Source organism: Fukomys damarensis, unplaced genomic scaffold (genome assembly GCF_012274545.1).
Source record: "Fukomys damarensis isolate Sample0158 unplaced genomic scaffold, DMR_v1.0_HiC HiC_scaffold_4, whole genome shotgun sequence".
NCBI classification, from domain to species: Eukaryota; Metazoa; Chordata; class Mammalia; order Rodentia; family Bathyergidae; genus Fukomys; species Fukomys damarensis.
This window is the reverse complement of record NW_022900916.1, coordinates 9,545,482-9,572,140: the sequence shown is the minus strand read 5'-3', so window position 1 is coordinate 9,572,140 and position 26,659 is coordinate 9,545,482. Positions and strand designations below refer to the sequence as shown.

The 26,659-nt window shown below is 35.8% G+C and overlaps 1 protein-coding gene across 2 annotated transcripts in view; it reads right to left on the bottom strand.

Annotated features, from left to right (window-relative positions):
* Kmt2e (lysine methyltransferase 2E (inactive)) overlaps positions 1-26,491 on the bottom strand; it is an 83,567-nt gene extending 57,076 nt beyond the window's left edge. For both annotated transcript variants that reach the window (XR_002025680.2, XM_019208927.2), the window contains exons 1-3: positions 26,425-26,491; positions 10,903-10,975; positions 7,192-7,376 (exon numbers count right to left, since the gene is read on the bottom strand). Coding sequence is in view for 1 of the 2 variants with exons in the window: in XM_019208927.2 (XP_019064472.1) it covers positions 7,192-7,262 (71 nt within the window). In the remaining variant the exon portion in view is untranslated. The remainder of the gene's footprint in view (positions 1-7,191; positions 7,377-10,902; positions 10,976-26,424) is intronic.
* Positions 26,492-26,659: the final 168 nt, after the last annotated feature.

Here is a 26,659-nt window from a genome sequence, read left to right as displayed (position 1 = left end):
ATGACTAAGAGACACAAAAACCTTAGGCAAAGTAGGAGACCCACTTAATTAACACTACATTATAAACTGTGTGGATACAGAGAGCTCAGATGCATTACCACAGGAAACAAAATTAGAAGAAAAATCTGTTTATGATTAAGTATGAAACAAATGAGCAATCAGCATCAATCTAGAGTATTTCCAAATAAAGCTAGGGCAAGACTTTAAACAGGCTTTTGAATATTAAAAACAAAGCCACATTCAAATGAAAGCACTTCCAAATTAGGATAAGCATATGAATAGTCACTTTAAGTACAGCAGAAAAATATTAGCTTTTTGAGACTGGGTTAAGTAAAAAGTAATCATAAGCAAAAAAAGTTAAGCAGTGGAAAATGGACAAGTAAAAAGGTACTGAAGTTGAGCATATTAGAATATGTCTGTAATACCAGCTACATGGAAGGCTGAGGCAGGAGGATCTCAGGTTTAAGGCCACCTCCACAACTTTAGTGAGACCCTACTCAGCCCTGGGTTCAATCCCCAGTACACAGGAGAAGGGAAGTAATAAACACATTTCATTCCATGCAAAAAACTTTAGTACCTTCAACTATACAAATTCAAACTAAAAATACACAAACACCAACAAATTAAATGAACTGTCAGCATGTGGCTCTAGTGACACTGAAATAATATCATCATATACTAGAGGACAGTTCATGAACAATGTACTGATTCTCAGAAATTTGGGATAAAAATTAAAAGTTACATCAGCACTTTCATTCAAACCTCCTTTTTCAAGTGAAGATATCAAAGTTTTGAGTAATCAAATGGCTTAAGACTCTATATCGCACTTTGGGTCAACAAATAGCTACATTTAGTATTGATTGTGTTGTCAGGTTAGTATAGGAATTTACCTCCAAAGTAATTCATTTCTAATTTATGTGTGTCATACTTGTTAATTTGTCTACTTCATTCCAAAATATGAGTAATGGGCCAGGGATTTAGCTCAGTGATTCCACTGCCTGCCTTGCCAGCACAAGGGCCCGAGTTCAATCCCTGATACCCCCCAAAAGAGTAATTAAAGAACTTTTAATGATTTCTAGTACTACAAAGGAAATTTGGTGACAATATTTAAAAGAAATATAATGTTAGCAATTATGTTTCCAGTATCTGAAAAGGAAAAGTAACTTGCCTTTTTGAGGCTAGGAAAAGAAATCTGCTCTGTATTACAGTACCACTAGACACACGTGCTATGAATATTTAAATATGGATGATCTGTAGTGACAGGGGCTGAAAATAGACACACAGGATTTCCAACACTCTATGTGAAAAAAGAATATAAAATAGCTCTTTAATTTTTCATCTTGACTATATGCTGAAATAAAACTTTGGGTATATTTCATTAAGAAAAACATATAACAAATTGATTTTGCTTTTTTGTTTAGGACAAGGTCTCACTATCCAATCCAGGCTGCCTTGACTCACTTATGTAGCAGCCTGGGGTGGCATTGAACTTGCAATCTTATTGCCTCAGCCTCCCAATTGCTGAGATTACAGGTTTGTGCCGCCAGGCTCAGCTAATTAAACCTGTTCTTAAACCTTTTCAACATGGCTACTAGAAAACTTAAAATTATACACATGGCTTATATTTCTATTACAGTTCTGGACTAGAGTTTTAATGTCCCAACTGATTATAATTTCTTTAAGAATAGGGATAAAATTTTAAATGTCACCTTTGTAAACTTTATCTTTTAGGAAAATACTTTCTGCATAATTGGTGCTTAAGCGATTATCCAAAATATGCTTCCTCCTAAATTGTTACTTTTGTCTTATGAAATTAAGCCATAAGCAAGAAGTCTACTTCTAGTATTAACCTATATTTATAGATATGCACCTAATCAAAGAACTTTATGTACTTTCCTGGTTTTAAAAAGTGCTAATCAAGGCCGGGGATGTAGCTTAGTGGCACTACACCTGCCTGGCAAGTGTAAGGTCTTGAGTTTGATTCCCATACCAGGAAAAAAAATAGTGCTAATCAGGTTTATAAAATATTATATTTACGCCTAGCTCAATTTTCCATTTATATACATGATTACTTTTCTACATTTTTGTGTGTGTCCCAAGAATGATGCCAGAAACTATTAAGAAGCCACTCAGTTATTATGTTAACCTGCATGTTGTGAATAGTATTTTTCAAATCTATGGATAAATACCAAGCAGGAAGACTTACTGCTAAGATTCAAAAGTGGCTAACAGGCAGTTTTTTTTAAGGTATCTTAGAAAATGTTCACATAAGTAGTTGGTTTCAACTCCTCTGCTTGCTCTCCTCCCGACCCCCGCCAACTTTTTTTCCAGTACTGGGAAGTGAACTCTGAGTACTAGTATCAGTGAGCTATAACCTCAGACCCTTTCTTTTTTCCCTCCCTCCCTTCCTTTCTTCCTTTTCTTTCTTTTTGGTACTGGGGATCAAACTCAAGATGCTGCAATTGCCAGGCAGGCGCAGAGCTACTTAGCTAAATCCCCAGCCCACCATTTCATTTTTTGTGACAAGGACTCACAAAGTTGCCCAGGCTGGGCTCCAACTTGGAATCCTCTTGTCTCAGCCTCTCAGTAGGTGGGATTACAGGCATGTGCCACAGTGCCTGGCTTCAACTCCATTTCTATTCACCAAGGTGTAAGTATAGAGTTTTTGTTAATGTTATACACAATAAAAAATACTTTAAAAACATCTTTAATTAAACCTGACTATAAAATGTTCAAAATCACTTTTTAATCTTTTATATACATTTTAATTTTATCCCATTTGCCCTTCAAGCCCCCTTACCTAAGCTTCGTTTCCATTTTTCTCTATTTTCACTTTTTTTCTTGTCCTTTCCTTCCTCCCTCCACCCTCCCTTGTTCCCCTTCCCATTTGAACATTTTCTTCCCATTTCCCAACATCCATTATACATCTCAGTCCTTATTTCCACTTTCAATTTTTCCCACCAAAGAAACAATGCAGTATTTAAACATGTTTCTGATTTATTTCACTTAAGAGTATGGTCTCAAGGTCCATCCATTTAGCTATAAATGCCTGAAGCTTGTCCTTCTTTATGGCAGAGTAGTACTCCATTGAATAAAAAAACCACATCTTTATCCATTCACCTGTTGATGAGCAGTTGGGCTGTTTCCAAGTTTGTGCTATTACAAACTGTGCTGTTATAAACATGGATGTGCATATATTGCTGTGGTATGATGCTTTTAATTCTTTTGGAAAGATACCAAGAAGTGGTATAGCTAGGTCAAATAGAACTTCTACTTTTAATTTCTTGAGAAATCTCCATGCTGATTTCCACAGTGGTTGCATCAGTCTACACTCCCAGCAGCAGTGGAGAAGGGTTCCCACAATCATTTATTTCTAAGGTACCTTATAATTTTCCTTTTTATTTCAATGTTTAGAAAGAACCAAGCAGTGAAACACAAGCCCTCCATCCTAGCCAGGCATGGTGGTCCATGCCTGTAATCCCAGCACTCAGGGGATTATCATGAGTTCAAGCCCAGACTGATCTACATAGCAGGACCCTGCCTCAAAGAGAAAAAAAAAAAAATCTCCATCTTGAAAGTCAAAATAAGATCAAGATTTTTCAAAACTTAGGAATTTAGGAAAACAAGAAAATAGATGTGAGAATAATGAGTTTTAGAGACACAATCTCCCAAAAACAAATGTTACTAGGAACAGAAACACAAGAGTTTAACCAAACCTTCTGCATAGAGTCTGACCTGACCTTCAATTTTCTAACTATAAAATACAACACGTATACTAAATATCTGTGAATGATGCAATAAATTTCCTTTCATCCTTTTAGAAGTGATTATAATGTAGGGGGCAGCACAAGAATTGAACAGAGGAAACACTGAGCTACAGCCCAGCTCCTTTTACTTCAAAACACCGTATAAGTTAGCAAGACTAGTCTCCAATTTAAGATCTTCCTGCTTTAGCCTCTGAGTAGCTGGGATTAAGGTATATACTGTCACATGTGATTATAAATTTGGATCTGGTGTATTTATTCATTAATAAACATTTGAGCTCCTCTTAAATTCTAGTTTATTAGAGATACACAGTACTTAAGCAAAATCTTTTAAAAATATATAAAGTTATAAACTCAAGAGAGTAAAATAATTTTTTTTAAAAATTACTTTGAAATAACTATAGATTTTTTAGGAGTTACAAAAAGAATATACAGGGAAGTCTTGTGTACCCTTCCCACAATGCCATGCTTTTTTTTTGAGACAGTTTGGTAGGCTTGAAATTCTGGGCTCAAGCAATCCTCCTCCTACCTTAGCTCCCTCAAGCACTGAGTAGCTGGGACTACAGTCATGTACCATCATCTTATGTAACTTTTCAGTACCTTTTGATTATATTGGATATTGGATATAAAAAGAAAGAACATGTTAGTGATATCAGAATTCTTATGAAAATAGCCCCAAAAGCTTGTTTCTGTGGAAAGAGGGGAAAATGTGACTTAAGGGTCTTTTAGATTTTCAGGTCTTATATAAATAAGGAGAATTTAAAAATTCTAAACTTATGCCATGAAAAACTCTGATGGCTCTTCCATAACAAAAACTGGTATCATCTACACTTTGTTTCCTCTGCGTGGGGAAAATTATACCTGAAAGACATTCACCTTTATGAGGAACAGGAAAATCCTCATTTCTTTAAATAGGAGCATTAAAAAGACAGTCATTCTATAATTATCTATAAATTGAATTATTTCCTCATAACAACATTTGTACAATATTTGTACAAGAAAAAATTTAACTCTATAATATAGTGACAAGTGCAAATACACTTAAGAAGAAAATAGGCAGTACATAATACCCCTTCCACTGCCCTCTTTCAAGTAAGTTATTCCTTTTTAATTCTATAATTCAAGGCTCTGTTCTTTTGTAACTGCATTAGAGTACACATACCAGACACATACACAAGGCACAAGTGTATAACACACTGTATACTAGGCTAATTAAAACAATAATGTAGGTGTGGTGGTGGATGCCCATAATCCCAGCACTTGGGAAGCTGAGGCAGGATGATAGCTATGAGTATGAGATCAGCCTGTGCTACACAGTGAGATCTTGCCTCAAAAAAATAAAACAATAAGGACTGTGGATGTATCTCTAGGAAGCAAAGAATCTCTGAGCATGTACAGGTGTCCATACATGCCTAATACTGGGAGACTGGGGTGTATCTATCAGATGCTTTATATGAAGAAAGTCTAGAAAGTAGAGTGTAACTCAGTAGTATTGCTTCCCTAGAATACCTGACATTATGGATTTCAGCTCCAACAATGGGGAGGGGCACACAGAATGACCAGTACTTTAGACTGAGAGCCTCTTTCCTCTCAGTCCCCCATTCTAGGGTTCCTCCCATCACTACTGTCATTAGCAGTGACTATATCTAGGCAGAGCCAGTGGCGGTCAATGTAATTTGAGTACCTTCTTTGAGAATCTATTATTTTCCCAAAAAACAGAAGAAAAAAAGAAAGTAAACCGAAAAACAGCTTATACATAGTACACAGAGAGTATCTATTGCATTTATTTTTCTGGAATTCACTTAGGTGACTTACAATGGCTTTTAAAAACCCTATAATAATTGGGCTGGGGATATGACTCAGTGGTAGAGCCCTTAACTAACAAATGTAAGGCCCTGGATTCAATCCCCAGTATCTCAAAACAATAAAACCAAAGAGTAAGAACCCCCTCAAAAATAATCACATTTAAACAGCCTGAGTAGGATACTTCACTAATAGTAGACAGTACCTCCAGACCTTCCCCAATAGCAGGAGCAGGAGTGATAAAAACAAAACGCTTCTAGTAGAAACACCAACTAAAGGAGACACAATGACAGTATTTTCTTGCTTTCAATGTGACAGTTTCTAGAGTCCTAAAATAAAGAACTTGCTTTTTTCTTTCTGGTATTGGAAATCAAACTTAGGAACTTGTGCTTGCCAGGCAGGCACAGTACTACTGAGCTAAATCCCTGGCCCAAATTTTTTCATTTTAAAATGTATTAAATTCATCTTTCTAATGATAAAAGTCTCGTTAATCAAGATGCATCCATATATAGAACCAGAGAACATGTACTTTTCCCTGCCTCAGCTTCAATAATCACTTGAACTTGCAATTTTCAAAAACAATATTTCAATAATTTAGTACTGAAGTGTTTCATCATTCAAAAACAAAAGCAAGTGAAATCTACCCAGACAAATACCTAGCCCAAACTGTTTAGAGGCAAGGTAAGAATAGACCACTGAATACATCAGAAATGGCTTCCACAAAAACAAGTCAAAATATTCCCTTTGTTCTATTTAAATACAGCTTGACTTTCTGAACTCAGCTTTCTTTTTAAAAAAGCAAATTCTGTGCCAGGTGTGGTGGTATACCCCTGTAATCCCAGTTACTCAGGGAACTAAGGATCCCAAATTTGAGGCCAGCCTGGGCAATTTAATTTAGCAAGACTCGTAATGAAAATTAAAAAGTGTTGTGGGTATAGCTCATTGCCAGAACACCCCTGGCTGGATTTAATCCCCAGGACCACAAAAACTAATCAATTAACCAGTCAGTCAATCAAGCAAAAAGCAAATCATGGGCTTAAATGGATAGTAGTATACATCTACATATTGTTAAGACTAAAATTTAGTTAAGATTTAAAAAGTTAGTTAAGATTAAAATTTAGAACCAACTTTCTTTCCAAAATAAGCACAACAGATCTGTGTTCCCTGAAAATAAGATCTAACCAAAAATAATCAGCCTTGAAAATTAGAGCTCAAAAATGCCAGGCCCAGTCCCTTCACCTTACCTGACACATAGAATAGCCACCAATAGTGAGGTAAAATCTGCATGACACTGGCCATCACCATGGTAATGACCAGACTCTATTTTCCCATTAGGCCTTACTTTCAGGGAAATACAGTCTTACATTAAAAATAAGTTATCTTGATTCTTGATGCCAGCAAATTGTAAAAGACAAAAAAAATTTTTAAAAGACTAAATTCTGGCTCAGAAGTTATTTATACAAGTAATCTTAGCTAAAGAAAAATTCCCCTTAAATTTATTTTAATCAAGAATCCAAAATGAGAAAAATATAAATGCAAATTAACACTATTTTGTTGTGCTAAAATAATCGCATGTAATATTTTGCCTTTCCCTATTCAATGTACCTTTAATTTAAATACTTACTCTGAGCCTGCAGCCATTTCCAAGTATGATGCTTCTGCTTTATCACCCCCCAAAGGGATCACTATGCTCATGACGTTCGCCTCTGGTAAATTCGATTACTATGGAGTCCTATGCATTGGTATCCAAAACACTGGGGCATGCCAGCCACAGTGCTCATTGCAAACATCTAAGTGCATCCACAAACCCTGTTTAAAAGAAATGGGAACAAAAGAGTTAAGAAATATTTTAAGCAATAACAATCACACTATAAAAACAGTAAAACATATGGAGAAAACATTCTTTACCAAGATCTTAATATAAACGGAAATTTGCTTCTTTTTCTGAAATAAATTGTGTGACTATAACCAAACTAAGTTTTGGGGGATGTAGCTCAGTGACAGAACAATGTGTAAGCATGTCTGAGGCCCTGGGTTCAATCTCCATAGAAAGAAGGAGGGGTGAAGTAATGAAGGAAGGAAGCGGGAGAGTAGTTAATTTCTGATAAACTTTCCAATTTCAGATGTCATAGATTACTAAGGCATACTTAATTTATTTTAAAAGATCAAATTTAATTTCTTACAGCATTAGCATTCAAAAACATTTCTCCTTGGTTCAATAAGTGATCTAACCAGTATATTAACAACTTATGGATTACGCACCACACCAAGCCTTTTGCATGAATTCTCATAATTCTGAGACAGTTATCTCCATTTTATCACTAACAAACACAAAGCTAAGAAAGGCTAAATAACCAAAGTTTCTCAATTTAAGAGATAACATCAGGATTAGAAACAATTTTACTCTACTGCATACATATATACACAAGGAAATCTTTTATTTGCAATAAATTCAATAGCTTTACAGTGACTGTCATTTTTTCATAATACATACATCTATGAATATCAGGGGAGTTCTGTACTTTTTCTTTTCTTGATTTTTTTTTTGAGACAGGGTCTCACTATGTAGTTGAGACTGACCTGGAACTCACAGAGATCCTCCTGCCTCAGCCTCCCGAATGCTGGGATTACAGGCGTGCGCCACCACACCCGGCTCTTTACTTTTTCAATTAGTTTTAACTCTCTAGAATTAATACAACTAGTTAGTGGAGAAAATAAATTTAGAGCTTTAAACACATTTATGACAATAACAAAAAGATAGTCAGCTTTAACATCAATTTTTCTAACTTAAATTCACTTGATAACATTTGCCACATGTATTTTTATAAAATTTCTACTCAGTCTTTTCAGTAATGACACCATAAAACTTATGAAAACAGACAATCCTTTAAAATAGAAAACAGCAATAGCAATATTGCCCTCTCCCTCTAGGGCTATACTTGAAATAAAGAGCGGTGTTTCTTCAAATATTTTTTATATTTACTTTTAATCTTTACAATTAAGCTTGAGAATATCTAATGAGGTTAATTCCTATTTCATAGATATAGATTATGAGTTCATACTCTATGAGGGAAATTTATCAAAATAGGAAAATAAGGTATTAAAAGTGTTTGAAGTTTACAAAAAAACTAGCTTTTACTTTTACACTTTTACATCATGTGTAACTAGAAGAAAGCTACTAGATTATGTTCTTATAATATGAAAATACACAATGGTGTAGTCCCAACTATTCTGGAGGCTTACACAGGAGGATCATGTAAGCCCAGTAGTTCCTCACCAGCTTGGGAAATATAGTGAGATCTCACCTCAAAACAAAACAAAACCCAAAACAACAGGCAATTACACCTAAAAGAAACATTAATTTTGGAGCCTGCTCTTACCCATAACAAGATATGCTAGATTGGGCAAGTTATTTAATCTAAGAAACAGGTCCCCTGTTTATAAAATGGAGACATCCTCATAGGGTTTCTGTGAAGGAAATGAAATAATAAATGCAATGCATTTCAAAGAACACATTACACAGACTTTAACAATCAATGCACAGCACAGGTTGTACATCCCTAATCTGAAAATATGCAACTTGAAATGCCCCAATACCTGTTTGGGTTTCAGAGTTTTAGATTGGAAATATTCGACTGGTTAAATCTATGCAAACATTCCAAAACTTAAAAAAAATTCAAAATCTGAATTTCCAGTCCAAGCATTTTCAATAAATGATGCTTGAACCATACCCACATAATAAGAATTCCTCTTATTGTATCCCAAAGTATATGTATATAGAAAAGTACTGTAGTTCTCATTTAGAGAAAATCTGTTAATAGCTTTTTTAAAAACTACCATTTTCTACATGCCATATTTTTATAATTTGCTCCACAAATTAAAATCACTCCCCAAAGATGATTAAAACAGTGAACAAGGACCTGGGATGTAGCTCAGTGGCATTGCACCTGACTGGCCAGTGTGAGGTCCTGAGTTAGATCAGATCCCTGGTTCCATATGTATGTGGGGAGGGTGAGCAAAAGGCAGTACTGCCCTACCTGCTTTTCTGTACATATGACCACATTAGAGTTACTTCATAAATGCCCTGCTTATTAACTAGCACGAAACTTTGAAATTTCTATGTGGCAAGTACAATGTATAAACCTATGACTCTGTTCTATTCAAATGCTACACTATTCTGCATTTCCTTAGCTACACTGCTGAAGACTTGGACTAATAAAGGCAGCAACCACAATTTTTTAAAAAACTCTTTCTTGGGGGCAGTGATTTAGGTCAGTGGTTCTTTGCCTACCTCACAAGCACAAGGTCCTGAGTTCAATCCCCAGTATGGGCAGTGGGTGTGAGGGGTAGTCATGGTATGTAAAGGACTCTTTCTTGTGGATAACATCAAGTTGGTAGATGTTTTCTTCAGCTCAGGTTATCTTTGTATCAGATTTACAAGAAAGTCATTTTAAGTAACTCAAAATTTTAAGTAACTGAGTAATCTGATCTAAAATGATCTATTTGGGTATATATTTAATAGTGTGTACCTCTTCATGTAACTATATAATCATCAAACACTATCCTTGAGCAGAAGGATAGTGACACTAAAAAGGATAGAAACACTATCCTTTAAATAGCAGATAGCAGAAGAGTTTGCTATATGCTTGTTTTGGACAATGGCTTCCATTTGTTTGATTAGTACCTGTCTCCCAAACCCTGCACAATGCCTGGAAGTTAACTGTACTCTACAAAAGGACTTGTAAATGAACAACTGGGATGAAAGTATAGTTCTGGCCTCAGTAACCAAATGACTGTCACCCTATACATCAAGTGCTATAAACACAACTATACGACAACTCCAGAAATCTCTCTAAAAATGCAGAAACTCATCCTCAGGATAAAAACATCATCATATCTGAAAGAAAACTATATACTCCGAGTTTGATTCAATGAGAAAGAAGATCTTGGTAATTTACTCACAAAAGGTCAGAAGACAAGAATTCACAGATACTGAGGCCATAAAATGACAAATATTTCACTATTTCCAATTAATGTCAAAAGTTGTTCTACAGTCAGAAAACTCATGCTGCTCTAAAACCTGGTTTATATTTAATAAAATCATAAATTCATTAGGGTTAATTCACTGTCTCTAAAAATAACTTTTTTTAGAGACAGTAGAAAAACCAATGTGGAAAGCCAAAAAGAAATGAGCTTACAGCACAGGCATAAAGGGGCAGGTACCGTAAACTTTCCCATATACAAATCCAAAAATTGGTCATCCAACTGGCAAGCAAGTGTTATACAAAATAACTGAGAATGGCAGCCATTAAAGAAATAATATAAAAGGAAATACCATGAGATGTCTGGGAAATCTGAGGTCCAAGAAAGAATAAATGTCTTCACAAAACCTGCTATCCAGAATAGACCTAGAAACCAAGTGAACACAGGAGTATTGAGCTATTTTCAAATGACATAAAAGTCTAAGTACTTCTGACTAACCCAGTACCTAAAACCAAGGGGCTCACACAATGACAGCAGCAGATCCTTAAAAAGGTGAGCTTATTCCTCATTCTTTTATATAAAATATTAAATACCAACTCAAACAAAAAAGAAACTAGGAATATAATATTAAAAGTAGATTTAATAAAAGCAAAGGCAAAATAACAAAAAAAGAAGAGCAAAATAAAAAGAGATTAAGGCAATTAAAGCAGGTAAGAAAAAGCAGAAGAAAAACTAGAAGACTAAGGCTGTTTGTGAGATCATGCTAAAAAAAAGTTAATATTTATACTTTGTGTTTTTTTGGTACAGGGGATCGAACCTGGGTCCTTGTGCTTGCAAGGCAGGCGGCGGAACCACTGAGCTAAATCCCCGGTAATGTTTATACTTTGGATGTGTACCATCAATAGACACAGATCAGGCAGATGAATTTTTGGCCTAATTATGAACAGAAATGAAATAAACTAAACTAGAAAAAAATTTTGAGAGACCTTATATTTTCTTGTAAATTAGAGATTAAAATGCCTTTGTTATTCATTTAAGGTTCTCCTGTTTGGTTTAGTTTGGTTTTTTAACAGTAGCTGACTAATGCATAATAAAAATACCAGTCAGTCAAGCTCCATTCCAAGTTAATACCTATAAACCTTGGGCAAGCCATTGTACTCCTCTAGGTTTCAACTATAAATGGAGGTTACTTAGACTGATGATCTTACAGTAGCCACAAGTATATTAAATTATTTTTGGTAATCAAAATAATAGAATAAAAATCAATTCTAAAAAGCTATAAAATATATGTCTGGTAAGAGAGTAGGTCTCCCCAAATGGCAGGGTCAAGAGAGTGCTCCACAAGCTTCTAAATGAATGATACTCAAACCTCCCCAACAAGTGTTGTAACAATAGCAATGGTACATGTACATTTTACCCTACTTTACAGATGAGGCAGAGAGGCGAACTTATCAGTAATAGTCAAATCAGGATTTCAACCCAAGTAGTATGATTCCAGAGCCTATTTTTTAGCTTGCTTGAAATTAAAATGTCAGATAACCAGTAAAATAAAAAATTGAGAGCTTATACTTAGCAGGGAAATGATGGTTGCCTTCTTTAAAAAGAGAAATTAGGGCTGGGGATTTAGCTCAGTGGCACTGCACCTGCCTCAAAAGAGCAAGGTCCTGAGTTTGATCCCCGGTACCAAAAAAATAAAATAAAATAATGATTGAAAATTATATTTTCTTGTAGTCATGGTTTGGCTGGTGAATCCACTTGAAAAACTAAAACATATATAAAATTCAATGTTCAAAAACACATTTCTGGTTCTATAAAATCTTCACTGTATTGTTTTGAACAATTCCAATCAGCTGTTAAAATTAAATTCACTATTAAAGTAGCCATCCTTTGGTTTTCACATTCTGCTACTTATTAATAATGATTAAATATTCTCTTTAAGCCTTAGCTTCAGCTTTGAAAAAAATCATAGGAAATTTTCTGAATTAATTATTGAGAGATTGTGTGTGGCACTTAGTTTAAGTATTAGATGCTTCTGTATTTGATTGCAAATTCAGAAAACAGGTTACAGAGCAAGTAGTTTCATTTAAAAACTATAGCCATACCCTTTATAGCTGTAATTTTACATAAAGAATAATGATAAAATAAACAAGCCATCTGGACCCTTAGATATTTTTCATAAAATTTTTGTCAAAACAATGTTGATAGCCAGGTGTGGTGGCGCATTCCTATAATCCCAGCACTTGGAGAGGCTGAGGCAGGAGTATGGTCATAAATTTGAGACCAGCCTAGGATACATAGTTAATTCAAGCCAGCCCAGAAGACACAGCAAGACCCTGTCTCAATGAGAATCAAATGATCCCTATAAAATTAAGGCAGAGTCACTTTTCCAAATCAGCCAGCACTTGGGAGAATTCCATAATGGTTTACCTTGCAACCAAAATTACTGTATCTTTAGTTCACTAGAGATGTGAATCAAAGAAATTCATATTTTAAAATACTACATAGCCACAAAGACTAAATGAACACCAATGTAAAATATGGACTTTGGTTAGTAACAACATGTCAATGTTGGCTCAAGAAATTTAACAAATGGGGCTGGGGATTGAGCTCAATGGTTCTGCTGCCTGCTTCGCAAGCTCAAGGACCCAAGTTTGATCCCCAGTACAGAGAGAGAGAGAGAGAGAAATTTAACAAATGTGCACCCCTCTGGTGAAGGATATTGAGAGGATGGTGAGAGGAGTGCCTGTTCTGAGGCAGGGATCACATGAGAATGCACTTTCTGCTCAGTTCTGCTGTGAACCTAAAACTGATCTGAAAAATGATCTATTCTTTTAAAATACAGGTATGAATTTGAGATCGTGAACTACTTGCCAATATATAATTACATACCATAGGGAGCTATTCTAAATACCAATTTTGTAACCAAATAAACTCCATCTTCAAACCCCCCAAGTTAGATAGAATACATTAATTTCAATTTTATCCAGCTTTTACATGTGATTTTTCTATAAAGAGATTATATATATAAATGAAAAATAAATCACATGTACTAAGCTGAATATTCTCATGAAAAGCCATTCGAAAGTAGGGAAAAATGGCTGTGTGAAATTTGAAACTGAATTTAGAATATTTTTGTTCAAAATCCTTAAGGTACTATTTATAAGATAAACAAATTTTAGGGCCCAGGATTTAGCTCACTAGCACAGCATCTGCCTCAAAAGCTCAAGGTCCTAAGTTCAATCCCCAGAACCAAAGAAAAAAGAAAAAGAAAGGAAACAAAATTTTATTTCCTACAAGGGCTATTTACACTATGCCATTGGAATTTTCTTTTAAATACAACTTGCATAATCACTTTAGATTAAATTTGAATAACAAATTTGTTTTTTAATCTCAAAGTAATTACATAATGAAAGAGCATTTATCCTTTGGCACCACTGTACAAGATATATAGTACATCAATTTTAATTTTAAATTCAAAGATCAAGCCAGGGATGTAGCTCAGTGGCACTGCACCTGCCTGGCGAGAGCAAGGTCCTGAGTTCAATCCTTGTGTGTATTTGTGTGGGTAGGGTGGGGGGTATCAAAGATCAAGCAGTTAACAAACTAATATACAGCTAATAAGTTAATACTAATACATAACAGTACTGGTCATATATATTTATAATATACCAATTACAGGCTTAAATCTGAAAACCTAATATGGTGACTCAGCAGTATGTCAACACCAGCATCAATGATTTTTCTTAAAGAATATATGTGAGATCAACAAGCCATAATTATTAGCTATTTTTATATTTTATATAAAAGGCACTCAACTCTTTGACACTGAATGAATCAGTTATAAAATTATCAGAGTTCAAAAAAATCTGTAAAAAGAGTACAATCTAAATCTGACAAAGTACTAAGGGGCTCTGGATCTTGATAAGTTATTCTGATAAGTTCCTAAAACACTTGAAATCTGTCATTTCATCAGATAAGATTAATTCCTATAAGTGCTAAATAAGTGTCAAATTTCAAAATGACATTTTTAGATTTTCAAGATAGTAGATAGTTACAAAATACGATAGGAAGCATCTTTTGAATTTGGATAACATTAAACTCAAATGTGAAATAGAAAAGAAATACAGTAGGAACCAATCCCTTTTGCACTAAAAAAATCTAAATTTACATACATACAACAGGGGCTACAAGTTGATCAGAGTTAACAGGAAGAATTAAAAAAAAAACATTTTAAATATTGTATTTTTAACTTAAAAAATCATTATCATTTTTTTAGAGTTAAGCCAAAAGGTATGTTTTGAATATTGCTCCCCTAACTGCAATTATGGGTCATGTATTTTTATAAAATATACTTAAGGTAGGCATAGTAGCACACAGCTGCAATCCAGCACTCTGGGAAGATGAAGCAGGAGAATCCAAAGTTCAAACTTAGTCTGTGCAACTTAGTGAGATCCTGTCTCAAAATTAAAAGGTTTGGGATGTAGCAAGGCCCTGGGTTCAATCCTCAGTACCAGGGGAAAAAAAAAGTAATGCACTGATTAGTTTTTGGCTTATTTGAATGTAAGAAATTATTGAAGACACTTGCATAGTAATCTATATACAGACTTGCTACTAGATTCTTATATTTCCCCATAATCTTTATCTTGCCCACACATAACTTGACAAATTTCCTTAGCAATGAATTTGCCTTTATTAAGTTTTCCAAGATATTTAACATTGTTTTCATTAAACATTTCTTTCTACATATTAATCACTGATTTATGTAATATTTAATAAAATAATCACACAAACCAAGTACAATGAGATTAGCTAATTTGGGAACAATTATAACTATGAACATTCAACTAACAAGGTTAAACAAAGATTAAGGAAACTTCTATAGTGTCCACCTAAAACATTTTAGGAAAAATAAAGTATAAATGCTGGTCATCTCATCACATGAAAGATCTTTGGGAAGAAAATCAAATAAACTGAAACTATGGAGTTTACTAAGAATTTTACATATATTTTACCTCACTGAATTCTCAAAATAACCCTGTTACCATTTCCATTCTGCAGACCAAGTAAGCCACAAAAAAGTAATTGATGTGCCCAAGGTTACACAACAGTAAGACCTGGTTAGAGTGTTATCAAACCAAAGCGGTATGCTTCTAGAATCTTAAATCCTACAAAATATGCCTCTAAAGAAGTATAGCACTCTTGAGTTATTTTAATAATAATATACTGCTTTCACAATCTATATTCCATTATGTATTTCCCCAAATTAAAATTTTCAGTAGCTCTCCCCCAAAGTACACATTATTTTATTCTGATATCCAAGGCTCAACACAATTTGCTCCTGTATTGTATAATTTCAATCTAAGACCTTTATATAAAAAACACGGGTTCTGGAAATCAACAGATCATCTTAAACTGTGATGTACAAAAGCAGTGAATTATAGATCTGCTGCATGATACCGCACAGAGACCAGCATTCCCTCCTTCAGCAACTCCAAAATAGTGGCCTGTCTTCAAAACAGAAATGCCCAGCATGACTTCTTGGCCCTGAGCACAAGGATCTAAGTTTTAATCCCTAACAACTAGTGCCCGTTATTGCCTTGGGAAAATTAACCTCTCTGAGGTACATTCTCCTCATACAATAAAAGCAAAGACTGAAGGGCCAGGGATTCAAGTCAGTGGTTCCTGTGCCTGCCTCCCAAGCATAAGGACCAGAGTTTGATGCACCACACCAAAAAAAAAAAAAAAAAAAAAAAAAAAAAAAAAAAAAAAAAAAAAAAAAAAAAAAAAAAAAATCAGCTGGACCGAGTCTTAAAATGCAGATTCAAGACCCTACCCTAAAGATGTGATGATGCAGGTCTGGAATGGGGTCCAGGATTGTTCACTTTAATCAGTATTCCATATAACTGATAAATGAGGTATCAATTAGAATTATTTAAGTGAAATATCTCACACATCCATTTTAACTGTAGTTTCTCAATTTCAGTCAACAGGATCTTACTTTTACATGTCCAGGATGAGAGTTCTGGCCTAAAAGAAAATTCTCTAGTTCATTAGGAGGCTCTTATATGTTATTCAAATCCTGGGATAATATTTGGTAGTAACTTTTATTTGTATAAGATATATTTGGGCACAATCAATTTAAATGAAGTTTTTAAAGCACCTACAAAATATTAAGTATCCACTGCATTATCTTCTCAATTTTCATGGTTGTGAAATACCTTAATTTTCTCTGAAGCAAATTTTAACTTTTAGAGAATATAAGCTATACAAGTTATTCACGAGTTGCAAATTTTTCTTTTCCCACTCTGAAAATTTCCAAAAAATTAATTTTCATTTACTATAACTTACCTTAATTTTCTCTGAAGCAAATTTTAACTTTTAGAGAATATAAGCTATACAAGTTATTTACGAGTCTCAAATATTTCTTCTCCCACTCTGAAAATTTCCAAAGAAATTTTTTTACTATAACTTACCCAGTGCTTGAATTGTTATAATATTCAAATTATTCAAATCCACTACCAACATTTTGCTATCACCAAAATGTCCCAAACTGATGAGTATCATTATAATATAACTTAAGTTTGTTTTCTCCTTTCTTTTCCATTTATTTTAAACTATTCCACAAGTAATCTTTGATTAAAGGAAGGTTCTAGAAATGATGTATTATTTTCCCCTCTAGTTACGAATATTTTGTACTATTGTAATAAATGTACCATATTTCACTAGCCTCCTTAAAAAAGTATTAATTTGTATCTATAAAAGTTTATCTCCATGATTTCAGAAAACATTTTACTTCAAAAACTTACTAGGATTTTAAATAGAAAATAGATGTCTTGGTCCCTGTCTTAGAAATGAAACTGATAGTATGAGTATCAAATGACAAATTTAAACAAAACAATGTAAGACACATTTAACAGTAATTCTAAGAACTAAGGGCCTGGAATAATTTTTTAAAATACTTCAAAAAACGTGATAAGTATTTAACTTCTTTGTTTTGGATTTCAAAGTAGACTAGTATCCAGGAAATTATTTTAATCTCATTTATGAAGAAACTGGCAAAAATATAATCTTTATACAACCTAAATTATCTACACTTTTAATTTACTTATTGTGATTACATGAGAAATCCATATGCACTACTGAATACTCCAGAAGAAAACAAAACTTCCACAGTCCCAATTACCAAGGAAAAAAATTACTATTAAAAACCTTGGGGACCAGGGATTTAGGTCGGTGCTTCCACCTCCTGCCTAGCAAGAACAAGGTCCCAAGTTTGATTCCCAGTACGAAAAAAAAAAACAACCAACAACAACAACAAAAAAACCTTGGTGTTTCTTTCAACCAACATAGAAAACTTTTATTCAGGCAAGAATCAATAGATATTAAATGTAGGTCAGTAAATTTGATGAGGAACAAGATATTTATACAAACTCAAATGATCTCCCTACAGATCAACAAATAATAGTAAAATGAAAAACTATACAATAGAGAAACTATTCAACACCCTAATCAAGCTACTAAAATGAGCATACTGAAAAAGGGCAAACAAATATCAAGTGTCTCAGATGGCAGAAACACACCCATTACTTATCTAATATTCCAGCAAAAAATGCAGAATCTGAACATGAAGAAACCTTACACAAACCTAAATTGAGCACTATATGAATTATTAGCCTGTCAATGTCATAAAAGACAGAGAGAGTCTAAGGAACCTTTCCAGATAAAAGGACACCAAATCTGGGTGTGGTGGCACATGGTGGGTTAACCAGCTTGGGCCAAAAACATCAGTAATACAAACATGTAGTCAATTATGCAAGCATATTAAGGAAATGTAACTGTGTATTTCGAGTTTGTTTGGTTGGTTGGGTTTTTTGGGTACAGGGATGGAACTCAGGGTCTTGTGCTTGCAAGGCAGGTGTGGTACTACTGAGCTAAATCCCGAGCCCAGGAAATACAACTTTTGAGTTAACTTTCAGTCAGTAATCCCAGCTCTCAAAAGGCTGAGGCAAGAGGAACTCTGTGAGTTTGAGGCCAGCCTGTGCTACATAGTGAGTTCAAGGCCAGCCTAAACTGCATAGCAATATCCTCTCTTAAAACAAAACAAAACAAAACAAAACCCTAAATGTAATTCTATAACACTGGACTGGCTATGTTGACTGGGGAAGAATAACTGGAGCAACTGATAAATATGAACTACAAACTAGATAAAAGTGCTCACTTTGCCAGCACATATACTAAAACTAGATAAAAGTATTAGACTGATGTTAAAATTTCTAGGCTTAATAAGCCTTCTACTTATATAAGAAAACACACTTGTTCTTAGGAAATGAATACCTTAATATTAAGAGAAATAAGGACCCAAGTATATACAACCTCTCAAATGTTTCAGCAAAAAATGTTTATGTATGTATATAGACAATAATAAAGTAAATGTGGCAAAATGTTACAAAAAGGGTGATCTGGATAGAGAGTATATGGGAGTTCTGGAGTTGGTCAAGTTAGTTTTCCGTTACATTCTTTTTCCTTTGGTTCTGGGGATCGAACTCAGGACCTTGCTCTTGCAAGGCAGGCACGGTGCTGAGCTAAATTTTCCATAACTTTGAAATTATTTCAAAATAAAGTTATAATAGAAACTGCTTTTTAAGGCATTCTTCAACATATGTTCATGTATATATTTGCATTTTTAACTAAAAAATGGAATCATCAGTTTGATATACCAATTACTCAGTTTTGAAGGCCCTCCCAAGTATCTGTGAACATTGTTCCAAAAAGTAATTGTTTTTTGGATAAACAATAGGTGCCCCTTATTCTCCACCCAGAGGAACGCCCACACACACCATAAATACCTTTCCCACTAGCATTTCCTTACCAGTCAGCTAATTAGAGGTATCAAGATGAAGAAGTGGCTCTTTGACACTTTGCTAATTTCTAAGTGCCATCTGTACTTTCTTCAAAAAATTATGAGACTTCCCTATAGCCCTCTTTACAAATCTCTACTTAAAATAGCTAAAGCTGATGTCTGTTTCTTCTGTCCAAAGGAACCCTAAAATAGCGTGTTTTTTGAGAGATGGAAATAAACAATGGGCTCTGTCAAGGTAGCAATCTTACTTCTTTATCCTTGGTGACAAGAAAAGAGTAGCTACTCAAATTCGTCTTTTCTCTAGCTTTTGAAAACACTGTTTTGTTGGAGGCTTACAGTTTAAAGCTGTGTCAATTCAACCAATTAAACAACTGTTTAAAGAGAAGCAGCAAATCTGGGTGTAGTGGTGGCATGACTATAATCCCAGCACTCAAGAGACAGAGGTAGGAGGATCACCGAGTGTTTTGGGCCAGTCTAGGCTTCCATATAGAGTTCAAGGCCAACCTAGACTACATAGCAAGACCCCCCCCCCGCAAGTGAGTTAGAGCTACATCTAGATAGATTCCACATACAAGCACAAGGTCCTGAGTTTGATCCCCGTAGCAGAAAAAAAAAAAAAAAAGATAAAAACAGAATTTCATCATGTTTCATGATGACTCAAATAGAAACTTACATTTATTAGTCTATGAAATAAGAAAATAAAACTATTAAAAGAAGGGTATAGGGGGCCGGGGATTTAGCTCAGCGGTTCAGTGGCCTGCCTTGCAAGCACAAGGACCCGAGTTCAATCCCTGGAAAAAAAAAAAAAAAAAAAAAAAGAAGAAGGGCATATCTGCAAACCTTTGAAAAAGAGCTTGTTTTCCTTACAATATCCTAAATCCATATTCCTCATTTTTTTGCCAAAAACAATTGACTCTAGGCTTGACTTTATTCTTAGACAAATGATAAAAATGAAAAACACTTACTTAACTTTTAAACTTAACTTGAGTAAATTTAAAATTATTTTTCAGGGTAAATTCTGTTTTTTTTTTTTTTTTTTTTTTTGGTACCAAGGATCACACTCTGGCAGCAGCACCACTGAGCTAAATCCCTGGCCCTTAAATTTTTAAATAATCTGTGAAAACATAAGTCAACATACATTTTTTTAAATTTTAAAGTTTTTACTAGGATGTTAGACAACATAATTGTGTGAACTTTATGTAACATAAATACCACATATCAAAACTCAATCCCATTATCTTACCCTAGCTTTCTGCCACAGGCTCAGCCCTTAAATGCTGCAACTACATTGGCTATGACAAAGGTGTAACTACCCCATATTATGTTTCTCAATAATAAATTTCAGGACTAAGAGTACTGTACTTGTTTTGGATTGACTCTAAATTAAGCAATCTAAATATGTTAGGAAATTACTGTATCTCTCGAACTGTAAAAGCACCATAAAGCTACAAAGATGATTTTCTTTTGCATATTTTTCTCACACCCAGATTTCATACTTGTTTTAAGATGCAAAAGCCAGTATTTTAATTTCAAATGATGCATAACTAGTTGATTATTTACTAAATTATTATGTTACTATTCACTCATTAAAAGACAATGCTTTTATTTAGCTCAGTGGTCTGCCACCTGCCTCACAAGTGCAAGGTCCCGTTCAATCCCCAGTACCAAAAAGAAAGACAATGTTTTTGATGACCTCTTAATACATCAAAAATTAACTGTTTGTTGTACTGTTGTATTAAAAATGTTTAACATCTCAGGCTGGGGATTTAACTCAGTAATTCTGCCACCTACTTCCCAAGTGCAAGATCCCAAGTTCCATCCTCAGTACCAAAGAAAAACAAACAAAAAAAAACAAACTAATCGAGACTTCAAAAACTTGAAATTCACCTAATACAGAAATTGCTTTCTTCAAAAAAACTGTGAAATTCACCTAACAATACAGAAATTACTTTCTTAAATTAGCTAAAACTAAGATTTGGCTTATGACTTGTCTAGGAGGAGCTGGAGGCCAGCCTAAGCTACATAGTGAGTTCAAGACCAGCCTGAACTAACAGTGAGACTCTGTCCCCCCAAAAAGCATGAATTGTCTAGGACAGAAAAAAGAATTGATTTTCATAGCCAGTAAAAATGTAAGAACTGTTTCCCGATTGTGGTTTAAGTAAAAAGTATCTTAGTACAAAGGAAGGAAGGAAGGAAGGAAGGAAGGAAGGAAGGAAGGAAGGAAGGAAGGAAGGGGAAATAGAATAAATTATACCAAAAAAGAAAAAAAGAAGGAAAGAAAGAAAGGAAGGAAGAAAGAAGGGAAAAAACAATGAATTATAGCTGGGAGTGGTGCCACACACCTTTAATCCCAGCACTGGGGAGGCTGAGACAGGAGGATTGCTGTGAGTTCAAGACCAGCCTAGGCTACAAAGTAAGTTCCAGGTCAGTCTCAACTACATAGTGAGACCCTGTCTCAACCCCACCCCCAAAAAAGAATGAATTACACCCTTAAAGACACAAATAGGAGCGAATTAGCTTAGTCTGGGTCACCAACATCCTCTGCTAGTACTGCAGACTGAACCAGGGCCACCAGCATGATAGGCAAGTACTCCACAATTGAGCTGTGTCCTCACTCTCACCCCCCATGCCCACCCCCACTCCTGCTTTTTATTTTGAGATACTAATTTGCCCATTGATTTTTAATGTGGCACTTAGCATAGGACTGTACAATAATAATTTTCTTGTCATGTAATATGGTTAATTTTCACCTTTATAAAATATTCATTGTTGAATAGCAACAGGTGTATTTTTAAATGCCATGTACTTCACATTGCAGAAAGCAATTTTCAACCACAAATGTTGTTCTGTATTATATACATTTTTAGATGATACCAAAAAATTCAGTTCATTAAGGGGAGGGAGAAGATCCTCTCAGTATTTCTACATCATAAAACAATAAAGTTAAACTGTTGTAATTTTGAATCCAGCCTAAAAGCTAGTTACAAGTCATACCACAATACTTCAAATAGATCCCACTTATTACTTGGCCAGTAACTCAGAAAGTAATCCTATACTTAATAGTAAAATGTCTCAGTCCAGCATAGTGGTGCATGCCTGTAATTCACCACTAGGAGGCTGAGGCAGGAGGATCCTGTGAGTTCGAGACCACCCTGGGCTACCTAGTGAGTCCCAGGTCAGTCTCAACTACATAGTGAGACCCTGTCTCAAAAAACAAAAAACAAACAAAAAAGTAAAATGTCCCTTAGAACACAAGTATTGAAAAGTTATTCTAACACATAACAAGGAATAACCCCTTATCATCTTGAATATTTGAGGTTTACATGTGTTCAAACAGGAGCTTTAAATTTAACATATTTCAGCAACTTTCATTTAAGAATAAATCCTTTAGAAATATCTTTTTAAAAAACTGCATACTGATATTCCCAAGGCAATCTTCATAGGTCTTCAAAGTTTTGCTGGTTTTACACATTTTAAATACGATAAAATAGCATACAAGTATGTCCCAGCAGTAAATTCCCCAAAAGCAGAGCTGTTAGGACTTACTTAATGCATCTTTAAAAATAAAACTGCAGGAATATAAATAAATAAAATAAATGCAGATTTTTGTAAGAGATTAGTGCATTAAAAAAAAGGGCACATCAGTCTCATAAATTTAGATGCCAGTTTAGGAAGTTACAATTTGGCCTAAGTTCACTAAGGTATGTATTGAGGGGAGGGGTTTCTCCTAATTTGTTAATTGGTTTTTGTCTCTAACTCCTTGTTTTTAGATCCAGTAAATCCAAAGCTTACTGTGGTATATACATGCCAAAAATTCTCTGCCTGGAAGTTGTAAGGAAACCAGAGAAGCCAAAATTATAGGAGAGTTATCAGAGTCCAGTAAAGTTGAAGGCAAATAGAAACCTGTAAAGCTTCTAAACTTAAAACAGGCACCAAAGAGATCCTTTAATTTACATTGACAAAAGCTGAGTGTGATCAAAATGTAGTCTCTAAAACTAAAACTTACTCTCCAATCACATTACAGTTTTCTACAAATCCACTTAAACAGATAAACAAGTAATCCTTCAAACTCAGTTATTCTAAGAACAAAGACTATCTGAGTACTTGTCCCTCAAGGGACCAAACACTTCTAAACTCCCTAGCAACAACAATTATACATAACCTTTTAATAAATTTGACTCCATGATGCTAATTTAAAACATGTATAGTCAATTGATTTTTAAAAATTTATAAAGTTAAACAAGGCACAATAGCTTTTTAAAAACTTTTTCATTTTATAGAAACCAAAACATCACAATGAACAACATAAACCCAAACTAATGAAGTAAGTCAATTTGAAGAAAGCTGGTAGACTCAAGGAAGCTTTTCTTAGCATTTTTAACCTGGTATTTTTTGTTCAAAGCTAAGTCCAAATACTTTGTGCCCAGACCTAACCAAGGTCACTATCAAGAAAACTATGGGCATAGACAGTGGCCCTCCTATGGCTAAAAAAATGAAATTTGTAAGACTATCCTGATTTCATATATTAGTTTCAAAAAGCAACGTGCTTCTGTACCACAGATCTTAACCATGCAGCCCACAGAATAAATGCACAGCAGTTGCACATGTGAAAGACCTATGTTCATCTACTTAAAAGCATAACATGAACACTGACTCCAAATTCCTATATAATCTCCCACCACCCACCAACAAATAGTAAGCTCACTCAAGGATGGAGCTTAATAGAATGTAAAACATCCCCAAGCCAGTTATTTCTATAATTTTGTAGAATAAAATCTTATCATCAACTAGTTCATATATATCCTACAAAGTAAATTTTGCTCGAAAATATTTACAAGGGAGTAACAGAATCATGACAGGGTGTGTGCTCTCCAATCTTTTAAGTACTATTGAACTGACAGGCATTCATCTTTCAGTTATCCTACAATCAGAAGGGTCATTAATGGCACTTAATGACCCACTCATATCTCACTGCTTAGTACAGCCCAAAAAGACCACCTCCCAATATAGAAATGAATTCTAATTATTCAACTTTTGAAAATGCAGTTACATGACACCTGACACCATTTAAATTTTACTCTCAGTCTATAAGATTCAGAAAAAAGCAGAAAACTGATTCAAGATCCTATTATGGTACTGTTTTTATTTAAGATCTATTAAAACGGACTAAATTCCACAATCCATAATAGGTAAATGGGTATGTTAGGTAGGAGTGAGGGGTGGGGATCAAGAACCAAAGCCTTACTTTTTACTTACATAATGATAGTATGCTGTAAGACAAATTTAAAAGGCAGTAAAATGTACAGCTTCAGTTTACTAGGTACATAATCAACTTTGAATTTCTTAAGGATAGCTTTAAATACACGGGGAAAAAAACTGATGCAAAATATACTGGAGAGGACAGCATCTCTGCACTGTGTGAAGTAACAGGTTTAGGCTCGTTTGTACAGCTCCCTAAAATTTACAGGGAAACAATACAAAAAACAAAATTGGTCAACAGTTGGATGGGAAATGTTTCACTCTAGGTTAAAACACACAACCTGTACAAAACAGGTTACACTTACACTCTTACACAATTTTAAAATCTACACTGACATATTGAATAAATCATAGTTGAATTAAACCCAACATAAACTATTACTGATACTTAAGTATTTTTTTTAATGTTTAAGAGCATCCATCCTGACCAATGAAATTTCCAAGTCTACCTGGGTGTTTTTATTTTTTTCAAAAGTGTCGTTTTATCTGCCTCTCGGGAAAAATGAAATAAACTAAAACATAAGATTGCAATTTGCAATAAAATCAGCACATTTTTGTAAATGGCGTGAGGAAAAAAAAGCGTTGTTTCTTCATGTAAACATAATAAGCCTGTAATATGCTGCAGACAAACGCACTGCATGGGGTGTGGAGGACCCGAGCTGATTAGATTACCACAACATCAGCCTGAGGCCGCCATTTTTAGAATCTGTAAAGGACAAAAGAGGGAAATTACAGTTTTTACTCCCATCTCAGAAATTAAAGGAGAAGAAGGACCACTGTCCAATTAGCTATTGATGTCTCCAGCCTAGAGTTGAAGGCGCTTCGCTTGATTCTCTCCAAGGTCTTCAGAAGTCCAAGCCCTTACCTCATTCACATTTCCAAAAGGTTTGAATAAAATAGGCAACACGAAATTTACTCTGTAACTAACTGTAGCGATTCGCTTTTACTTTACATTGTATCATTCCTGAGAGCTAGCCCGGCCCGGACGGATACGCGGAACTGAGGCCAATGGGAACGAGCGCTCTGGATTGCTTTCTCTCCTCCCCGGTCCAGCACAGGGAACCGTTTGTTTCTCATTTGTGTCTGCTAACACAGTGTTTGTGCCAGTCCTCTGGTCCAAATAAGCTTTTCTGCAATGAGCCACACTGGATTCTGGGGCTCCGGTCCGACAGCAATGCAATAGGAGTGGGGGAGGAGACTGCGAAGGCTGGGTGCTGGGGTGACCACCTCGGGGGCGGGTTCGCCCTCTCCGGGCGACTATGGGGAGCTGTCTCGCTCCCCCACAAAGAGAGATGCCCAGGCCGCCCTTCTGCCCCACTTCGCATTTGTGAGGACCTTATGCCAGGCACTGCCAATCGGGAAATGGGAGGAGAAAATGGGGCCTGTCCGGCTTTCAGCACCTGAACCAGACACAGCTGAGAAAGGGGGGCGCTGGCAGTTCCCGGGCCTGGGAGACCCGAGCCCCGCCGCCTGCCCGCGCCCCCTCCGCACGGCGGCCCGGGAGGCGGGCGCCCACCCCAACCCCCGCTCGCAGGGGTTGAACTGCCAGTTTCCCCTTCCACCACCCCAAAACCCGCCATAATGCTCCGTGTCTGGGACAGGCACGGGACAGGGCAGCCCGATGGACGCGAGCACCGTCCAGGCCGGGCGCGGACGCCCCGAGTCTGCGACCTCTCGCCCGCGAAGGGTAACGACGCGGCGCCCCCTCCCCGAACCCCGACACTACCGACTCCCACGGGCGCGACACGCACTGACCTGGGGTGTTCACACACCAGACGCCCGGACCCCGTTATCTGCTTGGCCCCCCAGGAGTGTCTCGGCATCGCCCGGCCCCCGTTATCTGCTTGGCCCCCCAGGAGTGTCTCGGCAACTCGGCGACCTGGCGACCCACCGACAGCAGCCACTGCGGACGTGGGACCGGTTCCACACACCCCCTCCCCAAAGAGCAGCGCGCAGCCTCTTCTCCCGGAGCCGGGGTCGGGGAGGGCGC